The following is a 22,150-nucleotide window of genomic DNA, read 5'->3' as shown; positions in this document are numbered from 1 at the left end:
AAAACAACAGTGATGATGTGCTTCAAGAACGACTTCCCTGCCCTGCCCCCAGTGTGGCTTTTAGGCTGTTACTATATCTACCTCTGCGAGGAGATCCCTGCTCTCTCTCTCTCTGGGGTCATGGTAGACTTACAAAAAAAGTGAAAATGACCCTTACTGAGTGACTTTGGTCCAATCGCTGCACTCTTTGTCTGGACTTGGGAGCAGTTTTGCTTAAGGTTAATCTTAAGGTTAATCAGCATGATGTTTCCAGAAATTTCAGTCAGTGTGAGCTACATAGTTTTAGAATGCCTGCTAATGGCTACTGTCATCTTCAGTACAGAATTCACCAGCGACAGTTCACCTAAAAAAAATAAACATTTAACTGAGAACTAGTTAACTGTCCGCGCAAGCACACACAATTTTCCACCAAAGATACACAGTTTGGCAAGTTACTGATCGAAACAATGCAACACTTCGCCCAAGCACTTCACTCAGAATACTGGTGTGCTTCCACATAAACTTGCGTATGCTTGCACAGACAGTTACATGGTTCTAGAAGAAATGTGCATTTTTGTATTTCTGTTTACGTCCGTGAGTAACTATGTCAGGATATTTGGAAAGAGACACTCCTGTTGATTACATTATCGGTGCACTGATGAGCATGAAAAATTAGATCCGAAGAGCTCCATGATATCATGGTGAACTGTATCTGAACAGTCGTCAAATCTTGAAAATTATTCACATCTCAGCGAAACTATCTTGATGGTTAGGTAGTACTCTGGGTCATTTAAAACATACTTTCATTTAATTTTTTGGTGAACTGCACCTATATAGATGTGACAGATCCACTCAACCGACTCATGGTCCATTATTATGAAAATGTGTTTGATTTGTTTACTGTCATTTTGATGTGCATACCATTATAAGGTTCTGTTTTTGATTTATCTGGAAATGTTTTGCCGTTTTACCTCATCTTTAATGTGCACAGTTATGCGATCAGTGAGAAAAAGTTACCATTTTTCCGGAATTTTTCCTTTATATCCGCTGTCGCTGTGGTGATATGTCCCCCACAGTACTCTGTCGTAGTCCTTGGTGGGAGGCAGCCATTGTGATTTTGTATCCTGCCTGCAGGATCGTTTCTTCCTGTTTTGCTTTTCCCAGCAGGCAGGCTACAAACGGCACGGGTGATTTGGTTAGTTTTCCTTTATCGTTCAAACTGTCCCATGTTTTTTTAGGTGGAAAGTCTCCAGGGGCACGGATGTGCATCCGCTTTCCATAAAAAACTTGACGTGCTTGAGTAAGGATACGTTTCTCGCCGAGGGGTAGTCAGGTCACGTGGCCCCTAAGGCCATATTGAGGCTTTCTGTCAGTTTGCACAACCACAGTTATCCACTGTCATACCTTTTGCATTCCATATATGACCGTGTTTAAGCAGGTAGACTTAATAATTCAATTTTGTGGGGAATTCTCTAAAATGTTCAGTTAAATAGCTGTGATAAAGGATTAGCTGTTTAGGATTTAGCTGTTTTGCCACCATGAAGGCTGTTATCACTGCATGTTATTTTTGTATTTGGTGATAAGCCTTTCTTATCTTTTGTATTTCATCTAATATGGAGGTAAGGTTTTGCCATCTTTTGACTTTAAACCCTGGGTCAAATATGTAATTGTTTTGGATTCAAATACCTGTCTGTGCTTGGTTGATCTTACCTGGAGCAATTGAGCCAACCAAGAGAACCAGAAGGTGGGATTTACACTTTTTGAGAGTATTTCATAGGTTCAAATACACCTGACAAGCACAGTAAATCATAGAAGTGTATTTAAATCCAAAGCAATTACGTATTTTACCCACCTGCACACTTCTGCCATTAGTGCTGCTCCTTCATACACATATTGTATATTATATGAGCTGTTCACTGGCTGCCCATTTTCCACCACAGTCTGAAGACAGTCTGAAATCTCTTCACACTGACAATAGGTTAGGAGCCCCCTAACCTATTGTCACTTGTTTTTTACCTTATCCTAGGACCTTTGAATTTGTATTTCTCTGTACTGTAATTTCTCAAATTGTACTAAGTCTTGGCATGGTAGTTACAGACATCTATCTTGTGTACTAGTCATACGTCCATAGCCTAACAACCAGTCTTATATGAATTGTACCTTATCTGGCATGTTCGGTTGTTTGTTGTATGACCTTGATATGCACGGTTATGTACATCACTTTGGAGAAAAGTGTCTGCTAAATGAAATGTAATGTCATGAAATGAGAAGTAATATGCATGCAGTGTTAACCCTTACCCTGTTTTCTGGAAGCCATCTGGCAGAACTGAGCTGAGTAAGTATCGGTAGAGACAATAATAAGCTGATGTTGGAAGTGGTGTTGGTGGGCCAAGAGAGGGCGATCTTCCCACTAGACCAAGCAGACTAAAGAAAAAGTTCCCCAAGGGGATAGTGTACTATAGGACTGAGGTCCTGCTGTCTTGCTGCGGTCATTGAAGTCCCATTGCCGCTTATTGCGAAGATCAAGGGGTCCCTCTCAGATACCAAGCTGAATTTCAAACCTAGCTCATTCAATACGGCCACCTATATTCCCAAACCATCCCTCGGCGGCTCAGCCTAGTTGGCTGGAATACTGTAGGGGATAAAATCTCAGACATCCGGCAACGCTGGTTAAAATAATCAAAAAGCAGTGATTAAATAAATAAAGACAACATGCAGTTAAAGTGGAGAGTGGCACTTGCATTGTGGAACTTGAAACCACTGAGGCCTTGCTGATCTCTCAGTGCAGGGATTTTTCATGCCAATAGAAAGGTGTTATTAACGTCACAAGTAGGCTTCACAGTAAAAAGACCAGCTTGTCAAACCGTGTGAGATTATACATTGTTAAAGCATTGTTTCTCTCAGGTCATGAGAGCAAATTGTTGCAGTCCCCCCATCCCCCTCCCATTTTTTCTGTCTGCATTCACACTGTGAGAAATATAATAGCGGCTATTAGTCGTTCAGACACGTATGCAAAAGGGCAGATAATGCAATATCTTTGGAGTATGACCCTGTTCACATTAAATGTAACCACTATACAAGTTGTACACCTTTACTCTGGGAATTTGATTTAAACTGCAGAATTACAACCATAAACCCTCTAAAGAGAGCGCAAGATAACATTAATAACCCAACCCACTGCGCATTTCATTTTACAAAGAAGTTTAAACGGGAGATTAAATATAAAGGTGTTAAATAAAGATCAGCATTTGGTTAAAAGCTTAATCAAATGTAATTAACAAAGTGCTCTGCTTGAGTGAAAACCGGGATAGTTTTCCCCCAGGACTAGGATTTAGAAGTGCTTGGATATGCTGCCCTTTCAGGATGAAAAAGGCACTTCAGAGATGGGTAGGCCTAATGCATTGACATTGAAAGCGGACATTTACAGGGGCTTAGCTTTTATATTGGCTTTTATGTTCCAGTCAGGCTTTGCTGTGTTCAGCCGGAGAAAAAGTTAGGCAAATCCTAAGGGGGAATAAAAGTTTAGTTCGTCAGACAGAGTGCCTCAGTCTGTTTGGCACGGCTTCAAGCGCTAATACTTTCCACCAGAAAAGCTTGAAATGTAGCCGTCTTTGAGCTGTCAGCAGGGATGAGAGTTGGTCGAGGCTGTAGGAAGTCTTCCAAGGTTTAGTTTTGTTTTTATTTATTTATTTCATTGCTGTGCTTGGTGTGAGTGCGTGCGGGCAAACACGAGGGAGGTTAGTCGTCGACCGAGCGGTGTGTACAAAGGCGTCGGTTGGCATCGCCACCGGTTTCGTATGAAGAAGACAGCAATTACAGCCACGAAAATGGCTGACTCTACCTCACATCGTTTACTCTCCTCCTCGCTCACAAAGATGCCTTTATCTTGTAACGATAAACCACTCTAAATTCATGAATCCTGGCAAGGGAGGGAGAACGCTGCAATATCCAAAATAGAAATGTAACAGAGCTGTCAACAACAAGGATTTGTGAAGGATTACAATTTAATATTTACTTTAATATTTACTGTAATGCTAATATGTGCTTTATCTTTGTTGGCTTTTGATCTGCCTACAGTAGGTGTGTAGAACGACACATTTGTAAAACTTGTATATAGCCCACAGATATCCGTGAACATAGCAAATAATAAACAAAATTATGATTTGTATGCTCATGACTGAGGGGAAAACTCATTATACATTGGACCTCATGAAGGAGCCGCTCGTATGAACAGATTTGTTCTTTAATAGCTCATACTTGCCTGTTGTCTGTATCTGTGACTGAGACTCTCCCTTGCCCCCGTTGCTGTGGCAAGATTTTTTGGTTTGTTTTTTTAAAAGATATTTTCATATAAAACCATTTATTCTTAATTTCAGTGGTGGTACAAGTCTCAGGTGACACTGCATTAACAGCATAGCATAACCTTTTCCCCATTCCTTGGCTTCTGCATGTCTTTTAATTCCACTGACACAGCTAAACATGATATGCTTTATTTGATAGATCTTATAAAAGCACTTCTTCTTCTGTAGGCTAGGTTAGGGAACCTGTTCTTTGGCTAGCCTAACCCGGGTGGCCTTTCAAGCTTAACTGATACTCCATTGGATGTGTTGCATGCATACCATAACACATTCAATAGTCCTGTGTTGCGGTGCTGATTTGTCAGCTGAAGCACCAAAGGTTATCTTTTGAGCTTCACGGCTAATACCGGGGTCTGGTAACTAGTCAGGTATCCAGTCATCAAGCACAAAATACAGCACTGCTTAGCGGAGAAGCGGGCATACGTGGGTCCTTAATGCAGCTAGCATGGGTGTACTGCAGGCCTTACCGTAAGCTTACACATCCACAAGTTGTGTGCTCCCTAGGAAAGGGCAAATGTACAGTGTTAGCCACGAACCGCTGAGCCACGATACCGGGGTAACGTATAGCCTTCTGAAGTGTGCAGCTGTTGTGGGACGTACTACACGCGTTTCCGTAGTTTATACTGTAGGTGTAACTGCCTGCATAAAGCGGGCAGCTCCATCAACGGTCTCTAGATTCTATAATCTTATTGTTGCAGCCGGGAACTCCTTCGGGAGCTTGTGCTCGGCGCAGCATCAAATAGCGTGTAAAACTGTCACTTAAGTCAGCTTTATGGAAGCTTTTTTTATTACTGGTGGAATATGTAACAGGGTGGAGAGATAGTCTTGATCTGAAAGAGGACGTATTGGTTACAGTGTAACCATGGTTCAGTGAGTGAAGAGACTATCTCTCCAGCTGTAGGCCGCCAGGAGACAGGGTCGATCAAATGTTCAGCGATACCACGGCAGGTGTTTTATAGAGCCGTAACCAGGGTGTGGCCGTCACAGCCGGTGTGTCTTAAAGAGTATCCATGTCTAATGACCCGGGGGTATCCTTCCCTGTATATATGGAATATGTAACAGGGTGGAGAGAGTTTCTTCACTCAGAGAACCATGGTTACACTGTAACCAATACGTTATTTTTCTTGCTATTAAGAAATTCATTTTTATGAATGATGTGACTGGGACCCCGGAAGGTTAGTTGTTCAAGCCCCAGTGTAGCCACGATAAGATCTCCACAGCTGTTGGGCCATTGAGCAAGGCCCTTAACCCCACATTGCACCAGGGGATATTGTTCCCTGCTTAGTCTAATCAACTGTAAGTCTCTTTGCTAAATAACTATTTTTTCATTTATTTATATAACATTTTTGAGCGTTTGTTGAATCAGACATAGCACACTTGTAGGAGCCCATTGTGGATAAAAAAGTACAGGAAGGTTAAGATAAGAATAGAAAAATGTTCTTGCATGAAGCCCATTGTCTGTTAACTTGAATTTACAGGCCAGAACATCAACGCTTTGGACATTGTCAAAACAGAGGTGAGAGAGCAGTTAGCATAAAACGCAGAGAGACAGTTTTTAACGTCTGTGTGAATGGATTGGACAGGCCAAGTCATTTGCATGATGCTAATCATCCAAGATCCATATCATCCATACTGGTGCTCTGGCCATGAATCAGAATCCTCTTTCTAATTTCCATGCGTGTCTTTTTGATCAGCTGGAAATAGGCTATGCCCTCAGGTTTTATTCTGTTTGTGCACCAAGAGAATATTGAAATTAGTAATGCACACATTCTGAAGTGGTAATTGTTTTTTAAACACATCGGTTATATAACCGTCATTCAAATCAGGGGTCACCAACCCTGTTCCTGGAGATGTACCGTCCTGAAGGTTTTCACTTCAACCCTAATTTGGCACACCTGATTCTAATTCGCAGCTCAATGAGAGCTGAAGCTGTTGAATGAGGCAGGCTGTGTTCGGGTTGGAGTAAAAACCTATAGGATGGTAGATCTCTGGGAACAGGGTTTGTGAGCACTGATTTAAATCATGTTTACTGTAAACAGCTTTCCAACTTCAGGAATTCTATCTTTTCTTTTTCAGTGCTTCATGCTATCTCATCTGAATATGTCAAATTTGCCCCCAAATGAATTCACGTGTCATAAAAATACACGTCATATATGCTTGCTTGTGTTGCACTGCGTTCCCTTTCTGACATATTCGTGATACAGTATGTTCCTTGCAGCAGGCTGTTCTCCGACATAACTCAGAGCAGGTGTCTTGTTAAACAAAATGTATTCAGGTCAATTACAGCAGGCCCTGGTAATACAAGACAGCTGGGGAACTGTCCTCTTTTTCTCCCGTCAAAGCTAAACAAGTTTCACAACTCTTACTTTGATGTGACATGTACAAATATAGAGTATATTGGGGGTGTGGGTGTTTGTGTGTGGGTGTCTGTTACGCTTTCTTTTTATTTAACTTGTGTTTAATGGTAAATTAAATAAATATTGTATTATCTCTCCCTCGCTCTCATCTCATCTCAGTACAGCTCAATTCAAATCATTTTGATTCCAAAATTTGTATTGACCTGAAATACATTCGCTTGCGAAGAATAATGTTGTTTGCAGGCTACTAATATAGATTTACATTTCAACAAGGAAACAAACAAGAGAAACACCCGTCACTCTAATAATAACAGTAAAGTAATACTGTTCTCCCTCTCTGTCTCTCTCCCTCTCTGTCCGTCTCTTTCTCTCTCATTACCTTTTCTCTCCTTCCCCCCTTCCCTCGTTCGTTCCCCACAGGGACTCGTGGGGGAGAAGTACGGAAGCATCCGGATCCCTGGGGAGGTGGAGTCGGCGGAGTTTGAGATGATCCTGGACGCTGCCATCGAGGCGGGACTGGACACCCGGATTCTCGAGGAGTGGTACTGCCGGGACGAGAACGCTGTCCCGCCCGCGTACTACCTCAAACCCAAATCCCAGATGCTGAAGAACTACCACAACTCAGTGAGAGAGCCTCACACTTCAGCTTCAGATGTCTCCCTGATGCAGTTTAAAAATACAGGGCCAGTTTCACAGACACAGATTAAGCCTCATCCAAGACTAAATTCAATTTTGAATGGAGATTTTCCATATGTGAAAATTGGGCTATTGGGCTTTTTTATGTTACTTTATTTAATGAAATACAAAACGATAATGAATAATTCTTCAGAAATATGCACTTTCTGACTGACACACTAAATCTAGGGTGCCTAAGACTTCTGCACAGCCCTGTGTAAGACCGTCCAGTTTTAAAACTGTTAATCTGAATGTACACTATTGTTTGTGTTGTGAAAGTGCTTTTTTGCACCTGTGTGATATCTGAGTCATGGTGCTCCAGAGAAAGATGGTCGCTACCTGTGGTCAGGTGTTATGTGTCATTGTTGGTGGGACAATGAGAAATCCACAGGTCTCCTCACTTCTGCACATCTCACAACATCACTCATCCCTGCACCACTCATCCTCTCTCATTATATCTATTCTCTCTTCCTTTTCTGGTTATCCATTTTTCTAATCTTTCTCTCCTTCTTATTTTCCTCAGTGCACTTCGTGGTCAGCAGTGTCATCATTCACTTGCTGTCTTTTTAAAAATATAGATTTCTTTAGAAGGAATGCGGAATATTTTCATTTCCTATTTCTCACAGATGGAGTCCAGCAACACTAAGTCGAAGAGTGACACTTCTTGGAGGAACGTTTCGGAGGAGATAAAAAAGATCTTCAGGACTTCCGTGCTGCAGCTACAAGAGAAAGGGACCATGAAACCCAGCCAAGCCAAGAAGTTTCTTTGCTCTGGTTAGCACAATTTTCTTCACTGGACCTTTTTGTACACATCGCCATAGAGAGAGATACAGTATTTTCAGTCACAGTCAATCGTCTAATATGTTGCATAATTACTTTACATTACATTATATTACAGGCATTTTGCAGAGACACTTATTTCTTATCCAGAGTGACTTTTGTCATTTTTACATAGTATCCAATTGATACAGTGCTGTCCATATTTGGACAGTGGTACAATGTATGTTCTTTTGGCTCTGTAATCCAGCACCATAGAACTTTAACCTATGAATATGAGGTTAGGTGCAGACTGTCCATGTAGGAATTGCATCCCTTTTTATATATAGTCCCTGCATTTTAGAGGACCAAAAGTAATTGGGCACTTGGCTTCTCAGTTGTCAGGTGTACTCAGTCGCTTCCTTTGTGCAGGTATAAGAAAGCTTTTTGTATCTGTTCGTCATTCTAGGCTTTTGATTACCTTAAGAGTCTGTTATTGGCATCAATATGAGGACCACAGTTGTGCCAATAACAGTCAAGGAACTGCTATGAGGCTGAGAAATAAGAAAAAACTGTTAGAGACATGCAGTAGGCGAAACAATAGGCTTACGAAATTAAACAGTTTGAAGCATACTACATCATCACTTGCAATGAGCAAGTAGGGTCACACAATGCATTTGGTTTATTTTGTGTTATTTGAGTTTAACTCTGTCTTTCGCTGCTAGTTGGAATGTGTGTTTACTAGCTGGCTAATTATGCTAATATGTTCCATAAAGGTCTATGCATACATTCTCGGTCTATCACCAAAATAATTCCGGAAGGAATAAATCAACTCTGATCTCAGTCTCGTCCTGTGTTGAAATGTTGTGTTATCTACTGTCAGTAACTTACTGTAGAGTGTAGTGCTGACTAATTAATCATGTGTATGTTTGCTATGCAGCCATTTGTTGCTGTGTGCTTGGTTAGTCTACCCTAAGTGACCAATCAAAATTAGTTCACTGAGTTAAACTATTTTATTTGTTCCTTTAAACAGAATATTTTTATGATTGGCTAATCCACCTGAGCAGAGAAAGAAATAACTCAAATGAGTGAACATCTGAACTTGTTGTATTGGTTTTTGTTCAAGGGGTGGATCAAAATAATAGATTATTCTAAGTAAATGGTCAAAGTTCAGGACGTGAGTCACATTCACATTGGAAAATGGTTCAAATTTTTCTCCTGACAGAAATGGATTATTCTCTGAAGTGCTCGGAGGTAAATTGATTCTACATTATCTATAGACCAATAGCTTCAGTTTAATCCTTATGGCCAGTCAAATAACTGAAGAAGTACCTTGGGCATTGCAGTTGTAAACAGTGAGGTCAATAGCTGGGCCAATTTTAACTGAAGATATACACTTTACACTTACATGTACACTATATTAGGTGTTTATTAGACTTATTGGTCTTCTGCTGCTGTAGACACCCTGTCTGGCACCAACAATCATTCCACGCTCAAAGTCACATTTCTTCCCCATTCTGACATTAGGTATGAAAGACAGCTGAACCTCTTGACCATGTCTGCATGTTTTTATGCATGTTGTTGCTGCCACATGAATGGCTGATTAAATATTGTCATTAACAAACTGGTGTACAGATCTACCTAATAAAGTGCTCAGGGAGTGTATATTTCTGAAGGTTTCATTAAGTGTGTTTATTGCCTTCATTACCACAGCACAACAACTGTGTAAATCATTTATAAGAATGTGTGCAGGAATCTTGGGTAATTTAACGGTTGAATTAACATAGGTCATGTCAGGTCAAATAGCCTTTTATGTGGGAAATAAAGTTTCACCACCAGGTTTATTTATTGCAGCTCAACTAATGACATTCCATGACATGGTTGTTTGGGCCCGAATAGATAGCAGACACACTGTTCCCACACTTTTTTCATCTGTGCTTCCTGTTAGGTTAATGATGGGAATATCAGAGCAACTTGTTTTGTGCATTTTTTAAATAAGCATTTTTGTCATTTTCAAATAAGTAATTCTATAAAAGCAATCAGATATTTGTCCTTGTGTTGGCACCTCATAAAACATAAATCAGGCTTTTCTCTGGTACTATGTTCTGAAAAACTCTATCGTGCAATCTCTCTCGGATCCAGGGAGCTAAATTCTGAAAGTGAACTACAGCACATCAATACAGCTCTGCTGGTGTTGGCAGACTATCAGTAAACCCTCTCTGTAGAGCTTTTGTGGGATACTGTTGGGTTGAATTAAGGGATTGTGTCAAAAATGGCTTCCTTTCAGGCTCTGGGGAGTTGCACCTAATCTCAAATCATACCAGCATCTATTCAGTTTTCTAACTCGGCTCCAGACTTTTCATCCATTTTGGAGAAAGAACTTGATGTCCATTTCAGAACAGTAAAAACCCTGCACATTTACTTTTTTACATTTAAGGTGTTCATTCAGCCTCACGATAAAGATGCATTCTACAAATGTATGTTGAAAAATGTATGATAAAAATCATGAAGCCATTTTTAACAGGCAAGCTATTAACCCAGTGTGTCTGTTCTAAGATACTGTATATACAGTCTTTTTGGGCACCCCGGTCAAACATACTTTTATAATTACTATATTGGTGAACAGAAGCAAACCTGAACTGTAAATGTAACAGAGTTAAACATGAGACCTTTCTTATTATAAAAAAATTATAATAATAATAAAGAAAATTCCAATTTGATGGCCAATTGTACTTCAAGTTCAAGAAGGAAGGATTTTTCAGTCTCTTATTCTATTTATTTCCCCATTTAGCCCTTGAGGACGAGCTGGACTTTGCCTTAGGCAAGCAGACCCCTGCCTTCCTGAAGAAGTGTGTGTGCTACATCCGCAAGATCTCCAACTTCGACCGGCACGCAAAGCTCCCAGAGATGGCCCGCTACATGGACATCGTAGTCAACGGCGACCGAATCATGCGCAACCAGGAGGCGTACGAGCGCTTGCTGAAGATCCGCGACGAGTTCATCCCCACCATCGTGGCCACCTCCAACCTGCGCGTCTACTCCTCAGTCACCCACTGCGACATGAAGCTGGGCTACTCCCAGGAGGTGGAGAGCCACTACGTGGAGGGTCTCTGCAAGCAGTTCTATGAGGACATGGTGGACATCATCCAGGCTACCGTCCAGCAGAACTTCGACACCGAGACCGACCCGCTCTATGACGACATTGTACAACACCTGTCCCTCTGCAAGACCTACTCCAGCTTCTACCAGTACAAGTGCGAGACCCTCGGCCAGATACACAGATACATCCTCCCCAGCAAAGGAGGGAGGATGACCCCCCTGGTGTTGTACGGAGGACCCTGCACAGGGAAGACCCTTCTGCTCGCTGAGGTGGCCAAGCAGGTAGGTCTTAAGCTGCTGAGCATTTTAGTCACCTCGCTAATGAGTGGCCTTGTTTGTTTGTCAGCAGTTACCTCGTTCAAGGTCGAGGCATTAGTGGCCAAACACTAAATCCACAAAACCTCCCATTATACGCTTCAAGCTCTTGCACGTGTCTCAGGGTGGTGAAAACAATTATACTGGTATTTCCAAAATTATTTGGTTAAGAAATGCATTTAAGTCGGCTCGCATGGTTTTTTGTTTGTTTTAATACGTTATCCATTCTTAGGCTGGATATTAATTGAGGTTAAGAAATGTTAAGAAATGTGTTGAAGGGTACAGCATTTCTGAACCACTTGGAATGTAAATCCTGAACTTTCTGATTAAAAACTTAGTTCCCTAACCTCTGCATCACACTGCCAAATAGCACTTGACTGTGAGAAAGTGAGGTACCCAAGTTTTGACCAACTGTGTGGGTGTATGTGTCTTTTTATCCGTGTGCTTTTGCATGTGTACGTTCATGTGTGTTTGTGTCTTTGTGGGTGCTCAAGTGTGAGTGGGTATGTGCAACTGTGTGTGTATGTGTGATTGTATGTGTGTGAATATACACTCAACAAGCACTTTATTTGGAACATTTTTACTTTATTACCCCTACTTATTCATGATTCATTATCTAATCAGCCAATTGTGTGGCAGCAGTGAAATGCATACAATCATGTCGATACGGGTCAGGAGCTTCAGTTAATGTTCACATCAACCATCAGTGACTTTGACCGTGGAATGATTGTTGGTGGCTGACAGGGTGGTTTGAGTATCTTATAAACTGCTGATCTCCTGGGATTTTCATGCACACTTGTTCGTTTTTAATCCAGTCAGCAGCAGTTCTGCAGACAGAAACGACTTGTTCATTTGAGACGTCAGAGGAGAATGGCCAGACTGATCAAAGCTGACAGGAAGGTGACAGTAACACAAATAAGCAACAGTGGAATGCAGAAGAGCATCTGAACACACAACGTATCATAACTTTAAGTGGATAGGCTACAGCAGTAGAAGTCCAAAAAATAAGTCTAATAAAGTGCTCGGTGAGTGTGTGTGTACATGTGTGTGTGGGTGTGTGTTCAGGTGTGGGTGCATGTGATTGCATATGTTGCATTTGCTACCATGTCCTTCTTGGCCACCTGGTTCCCAGGGTGCATTAGAGTTGTACTGCAGCATCCCTCTGTGAGAGCCGCAAGCCCTGCCCTGCTTCTTCAGCCTTAATAATTGATGCCATGAAATTGGCTCTTGTAAGATAAAGTGATTTACTTTATGGAATATGGGCAGAGTGCCACGCTCTGCTGCACCACACACATTCGGGAGACCTGCCAAACTCGTTCAGTTTGTTCCGCAGTTCAATGCATTTAAGAGTTCACTCATCCTGGAGAAAGAGGACACTGCACACACAGGCGAGGGGGAAAAAAATCAGTTTAAACACAGGAGGGCAATGGAAAATGTGAGCTATTTCAGGAAAAAGGGAAAAAAGCAACCCCTCAAATTTGAAACTATCTTCGGCTCTTCTTATTATGACATTGCCGAGGCAAACATTATAATTAAAACTGAAAATATTTTATGTCTATAGACCAGCCTGTCTATCAACTGCAGATCAGAGCACAAAAATAAATGAAAAGCCACAGATTGTGTTCCCCCTTTAGGGAATCGGTTGGGGGGGGGGTATGGAAACTTGGGCTTCGGTTGACGTGTCACACTGCCTGGAGCAGGGAGGTGACAGACTTCAGTCACAAATGTTTGTTCAATTCTGATGAGCTGAGAGACCAGGATTCCCTCAGGGTCCCCCGAGTCAGCCCAGCTGCATCCTGGGAGTTTCATAGTGCCAGGTCATTACTGCCGGCAACAGCAGCTTGGGGTTATTGACAGTCCATAAGCCAGAGAGTCCAAGGATCCTGTGAAGCGTTTTAGAATTATTTTTTTTGTAGATGACTGCCAAATAAAGGATATCGCCCATCTGCCCCTGGTTTATGTTTTTACCTAACTCATTTATATGTCAGTGACTTGCAGTCCCCTTGCATACCTGAAATTACATGTGTCATTAAAACAAAGAGACTCAGTTAATGCAAATAAGTATTATGCAAAATAATTCACCGTCATCTTGACCATTACTCACAGTGAAATCATAAATAGTTCCAAAATTAAGCTATTTAGGATTATAAATTCAACATACCTATTAGGTATGTACAGTGACAGCTTCAAGTAGATCCCTGTGTGCTTCTGCGTGCAAATTACCAATTAATCTTTGCCGTAATCCTTCTTTTTCCCTAGGCCTATTCTTGGCTCCAAAAAGAATTGGGACCGGAAACAGACCCGGTGGTCATCGTCCGGTTCATCGGCACAACGGAATTCTCCTCTGACCTGCGCACTTTACTGCAGAGCATCTGCGAGCAGATCGCCATCAACTATCGCTGCCTCATTCACTTCCTGCCCCACAAGATTGAGGAGATGAGGGAGCTCCTGGTCAACCTGCTGGGGGAGTCCTCCTTCCAGCGACCCCTGGTCATCATCCTGGATGCCCTGGAGCAGCTCTCAGAGGCCGACGAGGCCCGCAAACTGTGGTGGCTCCCTGCCCACCTGCCCCGGACGGTGCGCATCGTCGTCTCCACCCTGCCCAACAAGCATGGGATCCTACAGAAACTCAGGTGCCTGGTCCATGAGGAGAGCCGCTACATGGAACTGACACAGCGAGACAGGAAGCTGTGCAGCCAGACACTCAAGCACCAGCTCCTGGCCGTCAAGCGCAAGGTGACCTCGGGCCAGCAGATCTACGTCAACGAGGCGCTGGCCAAGTGCACCCTCCCCATGTTCGTGAACCTGATCTACAGGGAGGTACTTCACTGGAGGTCGCACAAGGATGTGGACGACACGTCTCTGTGCTCCACCGTGCACGAAAGCATCGAGCAGCTCTTCTTCTCCATCGAGAACAAGCTGGGCTCCAGGTTCGTGTTCAGGGCCTTGGGCTACGTCACCATGGCCCGGGCCGGGCTGACTGAAATGGAGCTGGAGGACATCCTGTCCCTGGATAACAGCGTCCTGAGTGACATCATGGTGGGCTCCAACCTCAAGAACCCACTGCGGATCTCATATGACCTCATTGCCCAGCTCAAGGAGGAACTGGAAGGGTATCTGGTGGAGAGGCAGGTGCGGAATGTGACACTGATGGTATGGGCTAACCGGCACCTGCACCTCATCGCCCAGAAGCTGTATCTAAGCAATGAGGAGGACGTCCACCAGATGCACAGCCTCCTGGCTGAGTACTTCTTGGGGGCCTGGTCTGGTGGGAGGAAGAAAATATTTCACTGCGACAACAATCATTTTGCCTCCCTCACCATCTCCCAACACAGGAACCCTCACCAACATCACGGCAGTGACAAGGCAAATACCGACAAACACTCCTATGACCGGCAAACCCCAGAGCAGCCTTGGGTGTTCCAGTGCAACCTGCTGGAGCCTGACATCTTTTTTGTCAACCACAGGAAGATGACAGAGCTGCTCTACCACCTGACGCGGAGTGGGCGGACGGATGACCTCATGTACGGCGTCATCATGAACTTCAGCTGGCTGTACACCATGATCAAGATCGGGCAGTTCGATAAGGCCTTGTCGGACATCGACACTGCCTACAGCTACTCGCAGGAGAAGGAGATCAAGTTCTTGGCTACCACCTTGCGCAGCATCAAGGTGAAGGTTACCCGCAACCCAGCCTCGTTATCCGCTGAGCTCCAACAGAGACTCCTTCCGGTTGTCACCTCCTTGCCCAAGCTTCGCCATCTTCTGCTGGAGTGTGACAAGGACGGACCCAAGTACTGTTCCATTGTACCCCTCCACTCAGCTATGGATGTGACTTACAGCCCAGAGAGGCTGCCCCTGTGCTCCAGCTACATGCAGATCGTGGAGATTCTCCCCACCTTCGCCCCCAACATAATTATCGTGGCCCTGGAGGATGGCACGGTAAGCACCTGGGACGTGGAGAGCCGACAACTCCTGAGGCAGATTGACACAGCACGCTCGGTGGTCCTGGGGATCCGCCTCACCAATGATGAAAAGTACCTGGTGGTGGCCACCACCAAGAACACACTGCTCATTTATGACAACCACAAGTCCTGCCTGCTGTCGGAGGTGGAGGTAAAGGGCTCAAAGCAATGCGGCATCACGGGAGGTGTGGCCTTCATCAACGGCTTCACCCTCTCCAGCCACCACGCCCTGGCCTGGCTGGAGGCCAGCAAGGACGTCAATGTTATTGACCTGCTCTACGGCTGGCCGCTCTACCAGTTCCACTGCTGGTATGAGGTCACCTGTGTCCAGTGCTCACCAGATGGGATGCATGCCTTCTGTGGACAGTACCTCAACACCACATCTATCTTCCATCTAGGCAGTGGGGACAAGCTAGCCACTGTCACCTCCGAGTTCTCCGGTGGGTTTGTGAAGTCGCTCCTGGTTTTGGACACCATCCATCAGATGGTGATGATTGACAACGAGGGGAGCCTGTCGGTGTGGAACACCAAAGAGATTACCAACCCCCGGCTCATGGAGGACTATGACTGCAGGGGGGACGACAGTGAAGTTATTGCCATCGAGCTGTCAGAGGACCAGCGTTCCATCCTCATCTGCAAGGCAAGGAGCATCGAGGTCCTGGACACCCGGCTCTGGAAGATGGTGGAGAAGTTCAAGGCCAAGCGCAGCGAACGCTTTGTCGCCGCCGTCCTCTCCAAAAACGGGCAGAGCATCGTGGCGTCCATGGAGAACACCTCGTCAATTTTTGTGTGGCGCAGAGACAGTGGCCAGTGTATGGCCAGCCTGGTGGAGATATCTGGGGCCATTGTGAAACTGATTAAGTCCACCCATCACAACCTGCTTCTGTCAGTTGCCAGCAGTGGGGTGCTCTCTGTCTGGGACATAGACATCATCACCGCTATGTCAAACATCGACAAGACTGGGAAGCGAATCCAGAGCCTGCAGCTGTCTGGAAGGGAAGATTTTGTCTTTACCATGGATGGCTCGGAGTCTGTGCACAAATGGAACTTCAGCACTGGCTTCATTGAGACGGTGTTCAAGCATGAGGGCATTGTGGAGAACTGTGTCCTCACATCCTCTGGTGACTTGATGGTGACCTCAGATGACAAGTGCAGCCAGTACATCTGGCACACAACCACGGGTGAGAACATCTTCCGCATCAATGGGCAGAAGATCTCCCAGCTCCTGATCACCCACAATGATCAGTTTGTGGTCTCCCTCTGTGAGCAGAATGCCTCCAGGGTCTGGAGATTGGCAACTGGCCACAAAGTCTGCAACATACTAGTGGCCTTGCAGAACGCTTTGATTACCACTGCAAACACGTTCCTGGTTGGGACAACAAAGAACAAACTGTTGGCTGTGAGCCTGTGGTCGGGTAGTGTGTCGAAAAAGTTCATCTGCGATGAAGGCATAACTATTGTCAACTTCAAACTCATCCCGGACTGCCCAGACTTTGTCGTCTTTATCACCTCCACAGAGACGGTGTTCATCTGGAGCGTAGCCGACGAGTCCATCTGCCGGAGGGTGCAGCTGCCTACCAACTTCCTGAAAAACTTGGAGGACTTCCAGATCTCCCCTAACGGCAAGCTGGGCATCGTCTCCAAGGGGGACGAGAACATCAACGTCCTGGACCTGCACAGCGGGAAGCTCCGGATCGTCCATGCTGCGGGGATCATCTGGCGGCAGAAGCTTTCGCGGGACGGACGCTACCTGGTCTACATCTGCTTCCGGAACTGTGAGGAGGATGACGATGCCGGAGTTGTGTCCAGCCTCATTGTCATGAGACTGGCAGATGGGAAGAGCATTGGCACCTGCTCCCTCTACAAGACTCCCACCTTCCTGTGCCTGTCGCAGAGGGCACTCAACATCATCATCGGCTTCGAAGACGGCAGCATCGGCACCTACACGGTGGTGGACCGCGTAGACGCAGCGCTGAAAATCAAGATCGCCACTTCCAACAGCCGCCAAATCGTCAACAACGCCTCCCAGAAAGTCAGGCCCAAATGCGGCAACTTCGCCTTCAAGACCATCGCCGACTGTGTCTGGAGGGAGTCCACAGAGGTCTTCTCTAGGGACAGCCCCATAAACGTATCTGATTCAGGTGAGGCGGAGACCACAACGCCAACAAAGAAGAATGAATTGCTGCAGTGAGGGGTTTGGCAGTCCACTTCCTGTTTACAACTTCCTATGTGACACAGTTGCTAATGAGCATGATACTGCTGCTACCGCTGATGATGAGGATGATGTTGATGATAATGATCTTGCACTGACTGAAGCTGCAGTCAATTGTATCACCTAATGACTGTTTATCAGTGGGATGTGTAACAATGAGTTCCCCTATTAAGTGCGCTTTGTTGCCTTTGGCAGTTGAAGAACTTGTCATTTAATGGTTAAGATTTTTCAGTGTTGTGTTCAGTCAACCATTATAATGACAATAATATTTCCTTGACCGCTCATCCTTATTTTATAATGTGTACATTTAGACACGCTGTTAATTTATATAAAAGGCCATGTACATTTGTGATATATTTTTAGTAAAATACAGTTGCTGCCATTTTATTTTTATTTTCTGTTTATGTTTAGTTTTTTTGTGGCTGCAAAAGATACATCGTAGAATTTCCCAGTACTGTATAAAAGATATATAAATATAGTATATAAATACTTGTAAATATCTATTTTGGCTGCTGTGATTGTGCAACTCCTTAAAAAAAATATTATGATGTGCTTAATGCAATCAAAGAGAGTGCCTGGATTTTGAAATGTTTTTTCTTGAAAAAAAAATATATATATGAAGATGCAGGGAATTTATAAATACATTAATCATTCTGACAAGCATACATTATGGATTTGGTTGTTTTAGATATCAAAGAACATAATTATGATAATGTTGTTGATTAATGTGAAAAAAGAGGTGAACTGCATATTCCTGAGGGGAAAAGAATTGTGAATTATGATTATTGTGGAAAACTATGACTGCCCAAAAGAAATTTGTATTATTAATCAGTTTCTGAATTATTTTGCAATATTGAGTTGATTTGAGGATAACACTATCTCACACTACAAGACCACTTTGGCCTTAAAGGTTCTGCTTGTTTAAGTTACATGTGAAGTAAGGTTTTGTTCTTTGGTGTGTTTTGTGTGGGTAGAGGAAAACATACTCAATACTGTAATGAGGCAGTTTAGCTAAGGAAAAGTTCTAGAAAAAATTGACATATTTAACTAGTTTGATTTTGAACATATGTATTGCTTCCACATAATTGTGATGTGAGTATTGCTGTTGATTTTTTCACCTACTGTGATTCAAGTTGGCACTCACCATGAACTCAAATTAAACAAAATTAAACAAAATTTTGGCAGACTGGCAGTGGACCATTCTAATATTTCTTCAACACAAGATTTAAAAAAGGTTTGTTTCTTTGGCTTTCTTTTTTATAATTTTATACAACTTTCAAGGGCTATTCCGTCTAATTGTATTTGTTTGCCTCATTTGACTGTCAGGACATTTATTTCTGACAACCGTCAGTTTAACTTTTGACTTGTAGCAGTATTAAGCTTTAAATATAATAATTTATCTTCCCTCAGAAAGCAAATTTTCTAAATAAATGGGTATAATATACACATGAATAATCTTATATTTGCCAAAGGTTGAAAAAAAATGTCGTTTACAGAACATCCCTGTTTTATGGCTTTTTGTCATGGCAGAATTGTTTAGAATTTAAGTATGATTCGTTGTGATTATGTTAGCTGTGTAAAAGGAAAATGTATTAAGAAGTTTTTGCTAACAAGTTTCAACAATTTCACTTACGTCTTATACTATATTGGAATGCCAGTTAAAGAATATATTTGAATGTGTTAATATGAAAGCCAGTATACCGTACATTGTATGTTATGTAACTTGAATGACTTTTCATAACTTATATGTTTGCAACATATAGAAAATATACTGGTAATGAATGTTTTTAAAGTATTCTTTGTATTGTCAGGACTGACTTACCTGTTTAGAGATTTATATTTTCATAAATGTTGTATTTAAATTTTGTTACAGAGTTGTATAACTGGGATTATTTAAAAATTGTCTGAAGCAATATGAAATAGTGTGTATGCATTGTTTGTATGGAAAATTTTAATGTAATAAAAAGTTTGAAGTTTCTCTTCTGTCTGATCATGGAGTTCTCATTCTTACTGCTCACCCACAAATTGCAGTACAGACACTTTTAAACTAAAAATAATATTATGATAAATAAACACAAAGCCTCTACAACTGACACCAATTTACACAGACATGCCATACACGTGATTGATAATCAGAATTTATTTAATTTTGAATTAAAAACTGAAAACATGGTGAACTGTATCCAAATTGGTATTTTAATTTACATTTACATTTTAGGCATTTAGTTGGCATTTCTATAATAAAATATTGTAGTTTAGGCATTGGAAATAGGTCTATTCAAGGTTAGGGTTTATTATATGACACATCATTTTCCATGAGCACTGGGTTCAAACTGTGTACTCATGCTATTGGGCCGTCCGCTTCATACTCTCGCTCTTGCATCCTCAGTCAAGCTGGGATGGGGAGATTTTGGCTGGTGAAAATGTTGAGTGGCTAGTGACTTTGGAAAACAACTAGCCACAATGACTGGTGAGGCAAAACATTAATGTCAAGCCCAGTTTGTGTACCAAACCAAACATTCATTTAAAATCCTGCAAACATCTCTAATATTCCAAACAAGCACAGTTTCTTGTCTTGTATCAGTAGAATTTTTATTTTTCTGTTTTAGTTCACTCAAGTCAGTCAAGTCTCTTATGCTTGTGAGGAATATTAATTGTATTTTTCCCCCATGGTGTTTTCTATTCCAAAGGTAAATAACTCAGTTTGTGTACTTTTTTTTACTATGCCTATGCTGAAATGTCTGGTCTTGTCTGGAACTGCAGTTGCAAAATTGGGCCTTGACCAATGTGGGGTTTTTGCATTCATTCCTTTTTCCATTCCTGTATTTGCATTCCTTTTGTATGCCAAAATGTCAACATTTTTCAACAAAAAAATGTTTTTGTGATGCTTATGTCTAGATTGAGGACTTCCTTTGGAGGAGTTCCAAGGAATCTCTTATGAGACTGAATATGTCTGAGGAAGACAGTGAAAACACCCTTGACTCCACAACAGAGTGCATTTTCAGTGATGTGACCCCATTTTGTATAGAGCATCTAAATACATTTTCAAAATATTTTATTATTCAGTAAGCCAGTCTGCTTTTGAATACTACATGGCATGTGAAATTGTGGAATGTGTTAGACTTGTTGATGGTGGTTGGGTATTTGACAAAAACTTAAATCAATGGACCTCAATTAATATATTAGTACAAGATTTTTTATTTTATGATCTTCTCGAGAGCGCAAGGAGAGATAGGGGGAGGGTGACAGGCAGAGGGGGAGTGCAAACATTTATTTTCATGATAAAAAGTGATATAGTTTAGAAAGCAAAATGCAGTATTTTATACCTCATAAGACCCATAATATAATTTCGTTTCCATGTGTCCTTTTGGAGTCTCCAAATGATCTTTTTAGAAAACTGCTTAGAAGAAACAAAGCAGAATGATAATTTTTGGTGATATTGTCATCAAAGTTGAAGGGGATTTGTCCAGTGTTGTGATTGTGGCTCCACTGTGTTTCTAACTGCATACACCACAGCCACAATAACCTGTATCCATTCAAATACCTCAAAATCTTTTCAGGGAGAATACAATCTTCCTCTTTCACTGTGTTTAGGATTCTGTAACTTTGCTTAAGTAATATTTAGAGTAATTCTGACTCTTGCATAACAAACCCAAAGGGTTACCTTTCAAAAGAGACCAGGATTATGCCTGTAGTCAAGAATAGTAGCCATTTTATTTTGGGTATGTCATTTTCAAGCTTGTGTTAAGAAAAGGGGCGATACTTAAGGGGTTAAAACATGCCAATTTTAGATATACCTCAGTGATATGTTGTGGATCATGAGGGCAGCCACACCCACTCTAAATGTAGGAGTGACACATGAGTTAAAGCTTAGATCTCTGAACAACCACAACATACATGATATATAAAAAAATCTTACACAGGGTTAGGGTGAAGTTCCTTAAAAGAATAAAATTTGTGTGCTTAGCCAAAACACTGGCTAAGACAGGTATTTGGGTTCTGCAATGTAGCCACGCACACAGCAGATTTCAGTACCTGTAGCCTGAGATATGATCGCCACAGGCCACCCTTTGAGTTCCACAGACCCGCCTTCCATGTGTGCTGTCTCCATGGCGACAACAGCTCCACCGTCGCCAGTGTGCGGACACACCCTCGATTGCTGCTCAGTGACATCATGTCTCCGGGGCCTCTATAAATTCTTTTCAAACAAACATGGCCGAGCTAAAGGCATGCCCACTCCACCTCTATGGCCAAGCTGTATTTGCATAACTCCGCTGGCAGAGGGAGAGGCCTTATTAAATTAAGGGTACTACTGAAATGAAGTATGTGCTTTATGAATAGTTTTAAATGTCCATGTTTATTTAAGGGCCTTTTACATCTCTTTCAGGTTCCCTGTCTTCTATGACTCTTCTTAAACAATGACAGTATTGAATC

The 22,150-nt window shown here is 42.5% G+C and overlaps 1 protein-coding gene across 1 annotated transcript in view; it reads left to right on the top strand.

The window, feature by feature from the left end:
* Positions 1-19,694, top strand: part of LOC133135494 (NACHT and WD repeat domain-containing protein 2) — a 48,297-nt gene extending 28,603 nt beyond the window's left edge. The window contains exons 5-8 of the mRNA XM_061252531.1: positions 7,115-7,318; positions 7,996-8,143; positions 10,917-11,506; positions 13,799-19,694. Of these exons, the coding sequence (XP_061108515.1) occupies positions 7,115-7,318; positions 7,996-8,143; positions 10,917-11,506; positions 13,799-17,695 (4,839 nt within the window). The 3' untranslated portion in view covers positions 17,696-19,694. The remainder of the gene's footprint in view (positions 1-7,114; positions 7,319-7,995; positions 8,144-10,916; positions 11,507-13,798) is intronic.
* Positions 19,695-22,150: the final 2,456 nt, after the last annotated feature.

Source organism: Conger conger, chromosome 8 (assembly GCF_963514075.1).
Source record: "Conger conger chromosome 8, fConCon1.1, whole genome shotgun sequence".
Taxonomy (NCBI): domain Eukaryota; kingdom Metazoa; phylum Chordata; class Actinopteri; order Anguilliformes; family Congridae; genus Conger; species Conger conger.
The sequence above is the reverse complement of the archived record's forward strand: the minus strand, read 5'-3'. Positions and strand labels throughout refer to the sequence as shown.